The sequence below is a fragment of the Ciconia boyciana genome, chromosome 1 (assembly GCF_034638445.1).
Source record: "Ciconia boyciana chromosome 1, ASM3463844v1, whole genome shotgun sequence".
In the NCBI taxonomy this organism is placed as follows: Eukaryota; Metazoa; Chordata; class Aves; order Ciconiiformes; family Ciconiidae; genus Ciconia; species Ciconia boyciana.
This window is the reverse complement of record NC_132934.1, coordinates 17477473-17490042: the sequence shown is the minus strand read 5'-3', so window position 1 is coordinate 17490042 and position 12570 is coordinate 17477473. Positions and strand designations below refer to the sequence as shown.

At 38.2% G+C, this 12570-nt stretch overlaps 1 protein-coding gene across 2 annotated transcripts in view; it reads right to left on the bottom strand.

Annotated features, from left to right (window-relative positions):
* CPNE8 (copine 8) overlaps nucleotides 1-12570 on the bottom strand; it is a 112784-nt gene that overhangs the window by 68163 nt on the left and 32051 nt on the right. For both annotated transcript variants that reach the window (XM_072860038.1, XM_072860029.1), the window contains exons 4-6: nucleotides 10955-11058; nucleotides 7080-7119; nucleotides 5769-5845 (exon numbers count right to left, since the gene is read on the bottom strand). In XM_072860038.1, coding sequence (XP_072716139.1) covers nucleotides 5769-5845; nucleotides 7080-7119; nucleotides 10955-11058 — 221 coding nt within the window. The remainder of the gene's footprint in view (nucleotides 1-5768; nucleotides 5846-7079; nucleotides 7120-10954; nucleotides 11059-12570) is intronic.

Here is a 12570-nt window from a genome sequence, read left to right as displayed (position 1 = left end):
GACCACCTCTTTTTAGTTAGTATTTGAGGGAGCAAATAATTTGACTGTCAGAGGAACCAAACAGAAAACCATCATCAAATGAAAGGTCCTCAACAATACCCGCATGTCTCTAAACAAGATGCAGTCTTGAGGAGTAATTATTGTCTCCTTAGAACAAATGATTCCACAATTGAGACACCACATCTGCAGCACCTAGAGAAGTCTGAAAGGACACTCTGAAGACCACTTGGGCTTTAACAAGGACTGAAAGGAGGACTTTTCCAGAGTTTGTGAAAAAGTTGGGGAAAGATGACAATTTATGTCCAAATTCAAACCTGAGAGGTTAAACAGAGCCTCCAATTTTGCAAGCTGAAACTGCAATGAGGCACAGGACGGAACATTTTTCAGATCATTTCAAAAATGTAGTCTTATCCCTGAATTTACAGAACTGAGCCCTCTGGCAGGCACAATCACAGATAAGAGGATAGGACAAATATATAGGAAGTCCCAATTCCAGGGTTCAGATGTTTTTCTATCAATTATGTTCACAACAAGATGACAGGAGAAAGAACTGCCCAAAATAGGCCAGCTGGCTCCAGTACAGCCTCATTAGCAGGCAATGGCACTCAGATGTGAATAACTAGCATAGAATACTCATTAAGCTTTGCAATGGCTCTGCCTCCTCATTAAAGGGAATCCCTACAGGAATGCACTTAGTGGACCCTGAAAGAAGCATTGCTCAGTTATAAATGTGGCTAGCATCTTCTCTCTAGGAAGACAGAACGTGCAAATATCTAATTCTGCATAATGTCTGGGAAGGTGACGCTCTCTTGAGAGAAAAATAAAGCTGTGTCATTTCTAGAAGTAGATACATCTGCACCTCATCCTTTCATGCTAATACAACTGGTGCATGCAAGGCCAATCTGAGTAAGTCTTACACATGGAGCTTGTCTTGAGAAGGCATTTAATGAATCTAGTAACCCAATAGGTAAAGAGAGTAAACGTTACTGTTAAAATGTCAGATTCTCCATTCCACCAGCTTTGTATGACTAGATTTCTTTTCCAAGAGAAATTATCCAGATCAAATATTCATCTCTGTACCTGACCAGTCTGTAAAATAAATTGCAACACTAAAATATGTTCTTGAACAAAAACGCTCATAGTCACAGGGATAACGGACTAGTGCACTACCATACTGGGAGCAAGAGTCTTCTGCGACAGACTGCATCAAAGTCAAATCCCTTAATGGTGTCAGAAACAGAGAGGGAGGTTCAGGAGACATCCTCATACCTGCCAAGACCAAATACTATTAGGTTCATGCCTCAGAGGTGTAATCCGATGGTGCTTGTAAGACCAATGAAACTGCAAGTCATGCCTGTCATGAAGGTGAAGAAGAAAAATGTGCATGCATATCTTCACTTTTGCACTCACCATGAAGGTTAGTAGCAAGGTATGTTTCAGCCTGCCTGACAGACCACTGCAATGGTGACCCTCTAGACTTGAGATGTTTTACCTTCATTTTGATGAAGGACAGGAGTATCCTTTCATGGTAGACTTTCTCAGGGAACTGTCCCTGGTGATACACAATCTGACTTGGGCGTTGGCCAGCTCATGGCAGCCATGGAGTCCTGAATCTCATGAGAGTTTGTAAATGTCCAAAGTAGATAGATCTGAAGTTTAAGCTTCAGGTCTTTCTAATATTAATTTTGAAAGAATGTCAGAGCTTGAATGCCAATCAGAGAACGGAATTCAAGCTTCTCAAGCTGCTTAAGTACAAAAAGCGCTGCTTCAGTAGGGTTGCTGACTGGGACTAAACAGCACTGGGAATTCTCTTCTTTGTACATCCATTGGTAGAAAACAGAAAAGACAAAATGTTAATGAACTTCAGAAATACTATGAAGAGAAAAAGCTCTCTGATCTCAAGTGACACATCGTAAAGAACATTCAAGTTATGTGAACGTGGACTTGACTTTGTAAAGAGAACTGTAAATTTAAAGCAGTAAATATCCTTAGGAACGGAAAACATGCAATATATTGTCAACTGAATTATTGTTATTTGAATATTAAGAGACATTAAATACATGCCTATAAGCAAACAATCCTGAAATGCAATGCAATGGTTTAATGAATAAAATAAGACAAAAAATGTCTCCTAGACACCAAGGTATCCAGACTTCAGAGAGTCCAGAGTGAACAATCAACCAGACACAGTTGTCTAGCCACAGCACTGTCAAAAGCACCAATGACAAAATAAAACCTGAACACTGGGAAGAGCTGATAAAGTCATGAATACTTTCTCATTAACAAACATCTACCCACACCACATATACAAAAAGGAAGGTATATTTCAAAATCTTTCAGGAGGACAACTGATTTGGGTCCATTTAGTAACTGCCATACAACACAGTATCAAAAGCCAGACCTGAACAATGCTTGTTTACCCAAGAGAAAGTGTATTACACAGGCCCACAGAACTGTGAAATAATTATAAGACCTTTTTTCCATAGAATCTTCACTGAGATCTCTTCCTTTCTCACTGCAGATTTCAAACTTTAAACTTCATCTTTTACTCACGTCAGACTTCACTTAACCTGTACCAAGTGATAACAAACTGCTGAATGGACAATTTTTAATTTACTTGTTTAAAATAAATTTCAGGAATTTTCTCAGAAAAAAAATGTGTAGGGTACTGAATAATTTACCACTTTGAAGACAGAAAGAACTATAAAGACCTTCAAGAAATCAGCAAGATTTGTCTTACCAAATATCAGTGTCTTCAAAGTCAGCACCTTTCTCTGACCAATTCACCACAGGCTTCCAGTAGAGTCAACTGACAACTAGTCAAAACAGTCTGTGCTGGCTTTGGTGGGGATGGAGTTAATTTTCTTCACAATAGCTAGTATGGGGCTATATTTTGGATTTGTGCTGAAAACAGTGTTGATAATACAGGGATGTTTTTGTTATTGCTGAGCAGTGATGGGGTTAAACCACAACAGTCCTTTTTGGCACCCAACACAGGGCTTGAAGGGTTTGAGATAACGACAGGTTTGATTGGAATGTGCTAGATCAGATTTATAGCTGTTATTGCTGTTTAGCTATTAATTGACAGGCTCCTGTGCTTGCCATGGGGCTTTTTTGCCTTACTGTATATTAGAGTCTAGTGCTCGTTAGTGGCTGCTTCTTGCTTTTGCTTCTTGCTGTACAGCTGTACTGCTGATCACCTTACTCTGCTGTGCTGGGAACATTTTGATAACAGCAGTGGCCATGCGCTTGGGCTGGCAGATGGCCAGGGCATCGCTGCTGTTTCTGTGCTGCTGCACTGGACAGGCTGGAACTCCCGTGTGAACTTGAGGAGAAGGGACTGTGACCTGGGGATGAGTCCATGCAGGAGCAGGACACCCTGAAGCGTCTGTGGCCGTGAATAAGGCCACACCAGAGCAGGAACATCTCAAAGCATCTGTGGCCGTGGTTATGCCTGTGCTGCAGCAGGTATACCTCTGAAGGGACTGTGGCCCAAAGATAAGTCCACACTGGAGAAGGTACACCTCGAAGCATCTGCGGCTGTGGATAAGTCCATGCTGCAGCAGCTACACCTTGAAGCATCAGTGGCTGTGCATGAGGTCGTGCTGGAGAACCTCAAAAGCATGTAGCCATGGATAAGCCCACAACATAACAGGAACCCCTTGTTGCTAGCCAGGCAAGGAGCAAGGGAAGGAGTTAATTGCAATGTTAAACCCTATAACCTGGCCCAAAGGGACCGGGGTGGAGACTGTAATGGATATACCTTTAAATTGTTGTAACCCTGGATTTGAGTTGCATGTTATGGCAATTACTATAGCAGGAACCACCCAAACCAGTGCAGGACAAGCCAGTGCAGTGCAAAGTGCAGCAGTGACCCAGCCTGAGCTGGCTTTGATGCCAAATAACTCCACGCAACGCACCACCTCTCCTGTCCTGAGTGACCACCATTAACAGATGGAGCCCAAACTCATGAACTAAATGAACTCAATGGACATTTTGTGGATATTTGTGCACATTTTATGGGCATTTTACAGGGGTGGTCCATAGACTATGGGAATGACATCCGTGTATTATATCAAAGGATGAGAAGGGGGGGGGTGGTTAATGAGGATGTATTGGATAGTGTGGGACCTGAGCATGACATAAATGGTAATGACGTAAATGGTATGGAATAAGGGGTGGAGAATGTGCTGGTTTTGGCTGGGCTAGAGTTAATTTTCTTTATAGTAGCTAGTTTGGGGCTATGTTTTCAATTTGTGCTGGAAACAGTGTTGTTAATATAGGGATGTTTTCCTTATTGCTGAGCAGTGCTTACACAGAGTCAAGGCCTTTTCTGCTTTTTACTCCACCACACCAGTGAGTAGGCTGGGGGTGCACAAAGAGTTGGGAGGGGACAGAGCTGGGACAGCTGACCCCAACTGACCAAAGGGATATTCCATGCCATATGGTGTCATGCTCAGCATATAAAGCTGGGGGAAGAAGAAGGAAGGGGGGGACATTAGGAGTGATGGCATTTGTCTTCCCAAGTACCCGTTATGTGTGATGGAGCCCTGCTTTCCTGGAGACGGCTGAACACCTGCCTGCCCACGGGAAGGAGCGAATGCATTCCTTGCTTTGCTTTGCTTGCGTGCACAGCTTTTGCTTTACCTATTAAACTGTCTTTATCTCAACCCACGAGTTTTCGCACTTTTGCTATTCTGATTCTCTCTGCCATTCCACCGGGGGGGGAGTGAGTGAGGGCCTGTGTGGTGCTTAGTTGCCAACTGGGGTTAAACCATGACACAGTCAATAGAGTTGCAACAGTGCAGTTCACTGTAGGAGTTAGCATAAATTAGGCCTAGATAGTGAAAAGTTAGTGAACTTTTGTTTTAGTAGAAGTAAACAAAATAGGCCCAACCTCTCGTCCCGATCGACAGGATAGTGTTTGTGTGCTCAAGTAGACGGTCAAAGTATGCAACCAACCTGCTCACCATCATGAACTAAAAACATGTCCAGAATACTTAGAGAGTGTGTGTCCCCATCCCATGGTGCTGAGGCTCTCCTGGGTCAGCCCTGGTAGGAGCTGGGCAGGGGCTGTTGCTCTAATTGGTTTACTGGCATTCTCCCACCAGCCTTGTACCTCTGTGCTCCTATGGTTGTGGAAATGGGACTTCAATGGGCTGATGGGTCTCCTGGAATGGGTCTGGAAGGAGCCAGGGCAAGGTATTATTTGGGTTCCCCCACCTGCCCATTGTGCCTCTCTTCTCCTTTGTCTGCAGACAAGCTTTTTAATCATGTAACCTAACACACCTCTTCTATTATACCACTTATTATACTTGTCCTCAAGGCTATTTCCTGGACAGGTTTTGTTTGGGAATTGTATTATTGGGAACAATAGAAATACAAGTAGGAATGTTTGGATTTGAAACAGTGAGGGCTTTCTTCCTTGATGCTTGAACAAAAGGCAATAAAGGTTTATGATGGTTTATTTGCAAACTAGAAAGAAAAACATTTTTAAGATTAGTATACTCAAACTATTTCTAATGCAAGATGTAATGAAGTTGACAAAAATTTTGAATGAGTCAATTCCCTTGCTAATTGTCCAAACTGAAACTTAAATTATCATAGTCTATAAAGAAAGACTTCTATTGTACCTAACAATTTATCCCCTCTTAGAAGCCATGTCTGTCAATTCCGTATATCAAGATACCTCACAGCACAAAAACCCCACAACTCTCACCTCATGAAGCAGCATGTATTCATCCAACATTCAAGAATGACATACTTACACAATTGATTTTTCCAGTCTGCTCCCCTGTGATCCAACTATTTCTCCCAGTGTACAAAACATTTGTCCCAAAAAATCCTGAAAGGCAGTAACATAAAAACTCAGAATTCATATTTCACATTGAAACAAATTCGGTTTCCCATTTATCTGGGCTGTTCACTATTGTAGAACACATTCTGCTGAACATCCCATCTTAATAATAATTATGCAATAATGAATCATAAAACAGACTCACTATTACATATTTTACATAACACTGGGTTACATTTATTATGTACTCCACTTAATGTTTTTATATTGCCTTTTTCATCAACAAAAATGAAACTGAGATGGAAAATTTAAAAGCATTAGAAACATGACTGTTTCTTTACCTTCTTTAACTGGCGCATTTTAATAAATTTCTCTTTTATGAAGAGATTCTACACTGATTCTATTAATTTCTTGGAAGTTAATTATGTTGGCATAAATTCAAGCCTGTGCAGGATCTGTATGAGCATCCTGGACTGACAATTATACACAAGCATTGCTTTAATGGAAGACTTTATTTTCGTGTTTTATAATTTAACTATACCACTAAAAATCAGCTAATTTTCATATTATATCTCCCTGTAACATAAGTAGTATAAAAATATGAATGGATTTTCAAACTGTTGTATGTACGTTGAAAAAAATTGTATGCTGCAGTCCAACTCCTTATCTTGCAAGTGAAAAGAGCTTGCTAGCTCTGTTCTTCCCGGCATCACTGGCAGTAGTGGTAACAGTAGCTTGTGAGATTTGTTCACAAACAGTAATGAGAACTGAGACACTATAACTCCTATACAGCAAACCATAACTTTATGATACTGTGTATAGTAGCAAATAGCTGTACAAGTAGTTCTGACTCTTCTCTCAGCCCAGGTCACTCATTCCCATCTCTGAGCTGTGTTAGTTATAGGTCCATATAGCAAATTGGATCTCAGAACTAATCCCACTGAAGAGGAAAATAACCCTGCAAAAAATAAATTTTTGAACTATGTCCTTTAACTGATCTGACACTGCAATACTGTTTCCATAAAGATCAATATTATCTTTACCAAATATTATCTTTACCAAAGATATATGCAAATATGTAGCCTAGATTTCATTGTTCAATTACTGGAACAGGAGTTGAAGGTTTGAGTATCTTGCTGAGCCCATGGAAGAAAAGGACAACACAATGAGAAAACAATATTTGTCTCTGTGCATCTGGTATCACAGTCAAAAGAAAATAAATATATTTAGGAAAGTGTAAGCATTTCAGCACAACAAAGTATAATAACAAGGAAAAACTTACATGTTTTGATAGGTTAGGACTCTTTGAGTCAACATCATAGCTTAAAAAAAAAAAAAAAAAAGGAAAGTTATATCAGAGTTGCCAGATGACAGATCTGAGGACAATGTAAAGAAACAAAAATCAAACAGTTCTTTCTCCTATTTCAGTGTGTGAAATTTACACAAACAGATACGTGAATGGAAGTCTCACCAGTATGGAAGGCAAATTGAATTGTCAGAGATTACAGAATTATGGTTCACTAGCTATTTGAAATGAAATAGTTTTCAACAAAGTGCAGGCTACTAAGAGAAATTATTCTGATATTCCTGTTTGAAAAATGAAAGCTGCCAAAAACCAGAAAAAAATAATTAAAAATTACTCTTAGAAAACAAACTTGTGAATTATTTTCTTAGGTAATTTTTCAGTCATTTAACTAATTAAATAGAAATAACTGACAATAAACTAAACTGCTTTTAGCAAGAGTTTGACTTGTTCTTTTCAGCTTATCATAATCTTGTTCTTCCTCCAGCTAGAAAATGCCATTGTTTCCCTTCCACTATCAAGTCAGATTTCAAAAAAATTAGTCTGTGAATTCAAGATAAATTAAAAAAAAATAGTAATTCCCCCAAGAATTTCTTATATTAATCTCTATACTTTCATAGTCTTCCATCTTTATCAGATAATCCACAGTAACATTTTTATCAAATCCTACATTCAGATTTAATACCAGTAACTAAATTGAAAAAGTATCCTCTATGCCTATCTCAGCCTCCCCTGCATGTTTCCATTCCCACCACGTGGTATGCTATCCCTTTGGTTGTGCTGCCACAACCGGTTGTTGGGATGCATTATGGCCCAGATCACTGGAATACTATAAGGTAGCTGGATGTGGTGCAGCACAGTCAAAGTTTTAGAAACTTATTTGTAAACAAAGGAATGACTATAAAAATCACTAACCAAAAAAAAAAAAAAGTAATTGCATACTGTCTGGTGAAATTGACCAGAAAAACACAACTGGTAATTTGACCTGAGGGCTGGCTACATAACTAAAACAAAGAACTACTTCACTGGCAAAATCAGTAACAAATCATCAAATATGAACAGAAAGGGGCCTGAGACATTGGTGGCTGTACAGTTTAGGAGGGGGCTCATGCTCATTTATCAGAACACCAAAAAACAGAGATATACTCACCGCTTTCTTTTTGTTGCAAAAAATGAGAATCATATGAGGAGTTTCTTTCTTTGAAAAATAACACTTTGGCCAACAGTAGTACACAATTTTGCTAAGGAATTTTAAAAAAGGAAGCTTTCTAAACAAGTTTCTCTCCTGATCTAAATCAGAGTTTTATTCCATGAGTAGCTATATGAGATTCGTATTTTTAACTCTGAGTTCTATGGCATTTCATTTCTCATCTGTCATTGTTACAGGGCTCTAAAGTAAATTCACAGCCTATGACTATATGGTCACTTGCCGGCAAACATTAAAAACAGTTATTCAGCTTTGAGTTCAGAATAGTCTTGTGTCCAGGTAATCCAGAACAGCAGCAGAAAGCAGTCAGGTCTTTCTGATAAGTACAGAGTATGTTTGATATTTACAGCTTTTCGTAAATAAACAAACAGGGGTCCATTTCTCCGAGTACATGAAGAATCAAACAGGAGATTGTATTTTCCCTTTCAGGTCCAAGTCCTTTTCAGACAGTACTCATCCAGAAGTTCTTTACAGACTTTCCTTTCTTTGCCTAGACTGAGCTTAGCTTTCTCTTTCTTGATTCATTTCTTTTGCTCTTCTCTTCTATTGCACTGCCTCCTCCCCATAACATACATGCATCCTACAAGGAGCAAGAGGCAACCAAATCAAGATTCCTACACAGCTCCAACTGTTTCTTTATTTCAGCAATGCTTTAACTACACTTGGAGGAGAATCCTTTATTTCACAAAGTGACTAGCCTTACTTAAAGTTATTTTAAATAGCAGGCAACAGTTATACTCAGCAGATTTAATGACATTAAACCCAACCTCTAGAATAAAAAATAAAGTCTGCACCAGGCTTCCATGATGAAGATGAAAGAATTTGTACCTAGTCATCTAGAAGCACCCTGTAATCTATCTTGGCATTAAGTATTTCCTTTCACTCCTTGAAACAGTTGAAGTCTAGATGGAAACAGCTAGCTGCTATATGTGTATTGAACACAATGGAACTTTTTTCCTCACTCATCCCTCCAACACTTCTCGTTAACTTAGAAAGCATTCTGACATGCTATAAGACGACATTTACAGCTAAAGAAAAATTAGACATGAGGGGTTTTTTGTTTCCACGATATAGGAAATGCTGCCATTCAAGAGCATTTCAGTATACCCTGCAGGCAACTTAAAACAAAATCGGCAAAACTATATGTAACTTTATTAACATTGCTAACATACATCTATCAGGCATCATAATTTTTCTTCCACTGCTATGGGAAAAATTATCACTAATGTGATGGCTGCCCTATTTATTTTATGCGCTGCTTAATGTACAGATTGATTTGCATTCCAGAAACTTGGGGGGGGGGGGGGGAACTGAGAGACTGTCAGAGTGTCACTTTGAAACAACTACTTGGATAAGAACATGGCACATTGAGACTAAAGCCTAGAAGATTTAAAAATGGCTTTACCATGAACCTGCTAGGAGATTTTAAGCAAATTATGAGGTCTTTCTTCATCTGTTTTGCTGTCTACAAGACAGAAATGCAATAAATGCAGTTGCTACATCAAGGCAAACTTACAACGTAACTTTAAATTGGGAAGTGATAATACTACAACTTACCACTACTATAATCAACACCTGAGTAGGATTTGTCGCAATTCCATAAAGCGTATCAGGAGACCTCAATCTTTAGGATTAGAAAGTACAGGAAGGCAGACTACCCTGTATCTTGCTTGATACATTTATTCAGTAAGTAACTTAACAGATGATTCTGCTAAATCTTTCTCAAGAACAAATAAACTAAAAGAAATACACATGAAGGCAGAAATCTTAGGAACACAAAATAAGAACTGACAAAACTCAAAGTACATCTTGCAAAGGAAATGAAAAGAAATAGGAAAAGGGTTCTTCAACTAAAAAGGATATGTAAAGAAAACTTGTAGCCATTATGCATACTACACTGCAAAACTGAGTGAATGGCTTTCCCTTAATTACCTATGGGGGTTATTCAAGTGCTCTCTCATAGGGCAAGGTTAGGAAGAATTGCTAATAAAAAAGAGGATGAGAATTAAAAAAAAAAGACAAGCTGGTTTATCACAAAGACTGAAATAATAAGAATGGGGTGAAATGTAACAGATGACATGCAAGGTGACCTGGTGACTGGACTCTCAATTCTATTTTCCAAAGAATAAAGTGAAAATCAAACCAATTCCACCAGTGAAATGAAATGAGTGCATCTGAAATAATGTCAAAAGCCATCTACTTCTAGAACAACTGCTTTCATTTTAAAATCTTAAAATGAAATCTAAGTATACTTAGATGCATACTGGCATTTATTTTAGTAAAGAAAATTTTGGCTCTCTACTAATTGTACAATATTTTATTTCTGGACAGTATGTCCACACCTGTTTTATTGGCTACGCTGCAAGAATATTTTAACATCTTGACACCCTTAGCTTTCTAACTATTTCCTAAAAGTAATGATTGTGAGTATGATTGTACTTTGACTAGTTAACACCTGTCATTTTCTTAAAATTCGGTCATTATTATGTTACACATTTATTTCTGAGGAAGCAATGCTAAATCATTCATGTTTATTAATGTATTCCATGTCAATAGATACTATCTCCTTTCAAGTTAATTTTATGCTGGACAAAACTTAATCTGTTTGCAGAGGCTGCAACATTAGAGTCAAAGATTGTTAACTTACAAATCAAATCGCAGATTCTCTCTTTCTTCAAAGAAGTAGTCCATTATAAATTTTCTTACAAAATCTGGATTTAAAGTATTATCAATTACTTCTGTTCTTCCAAACTGTAAAAGAAAAGTATAAGTTTAAGCCACATGCTATAATGAATATTGCTATAATAGCCACATGCTATAATATCGGCAATTTGTGAGATATGAGAGAGCCTGTAAAAAATTCTCTTAAACGGATGCCATGAAAGAAAATGACTGTGTTCACATGAATAGATCAGCTGTCTGTGGATGAAGACAGACTGGCAGAAGACCTCATATTTCAATATAAAGAGTCATGCAAGCCCTGTATCATATGACCTAAACTTTATAAACATCAGCTCCCAAAGCCGATCAGAATCCACAAAAATTTGGGGAAGAAATTCAGTAACATAAAAATCCACTGTTTCCTCAAAAATTACAACAGCAAGCGAAAGCTTGCATGTATTGCTTATTTCAGATAGCTTTAAATATTAGGGAATAAAGTCCTTCCATTAGAAGCGTATCATTTTTCCATTATACAGCTCCTATTTCACCTCAGTTCAGCTCTCTCTTCATCCCTCCTCTCTCTGAGCTTTCTGCAAAATGCCTTTTATTTCTTGGTGTTTACCTCAGCTCTCATCAAGCTGAAAATACTTTAATTTAAAAAAAAATAAATAAATTTTGATTGACTTCAGTTCATATACATCACAGATATAAAAGACCAATCATAAAATATCAATGTGATAATTTCGTTCTTGTTTTAGCTGTTCTTTCATGATACTCAGAAAACAAAACAAAAAAAGAATGAGTTATTGAAATTAGCATTTCATTTTGTCCTACACATTGAACATATTGAGACATATTTCAATATAGCCTACTGAAAATCTTTTTGACAGTCTGCTGAAAGATCATCATTAAGGAGTCCTCAAAACTGCAATTTGTGACTAGAGACTTTTGAATGACTCAAAGACTGCCAACCTCTTCATTGACAGGACTTAACTAAATCAATAAACATGGATAAAGAAAGAATAAACCTTCTTGTTACTGAAGGTTTTTGAGATGTATTGCCTAAAAATGTTTTCACATCATGGATGTGAACTAACCACTATAACCTGCACAGAGCCCCTCAGCCTCCAACAGGAGCCTCCCTATCCCAGCCCCTGCATACTTAACATGTATGTGGTATGAAAGGACAGAGCATACTCTGTCTCTTCCTCTCAAAACCAAGCCATTTCCTTTCATTGCTTGATTCTTATTAAAATAAAATGGCAAAGAACTCCAGCCACATTATTTGTGTGCTTTAAAGAAACTCCATTACTGTCAGCAACTCTTTTTTCTCCTTTGAATGACCGTGCATGCATGCATTCAAACTGCAGGGGACTGACTCTAAGCACCATTCATTCACACAGGTCATCTGGAGAAGCGGGCCTGTATCTCAGTGGACAACTGCTTTGCAAAAAGCAACTACCCACCCAAAAGGTCTCAGGTACAATAAAATGTTCCACAAAAGTTAACACATCTTCAAGACACAGCTCTATAAAGTCTCAGGAAAAGGAACAATCCTCAGAAGTGACACAGTAGTGATTTGCATCTGTTTACAGAGTGTGC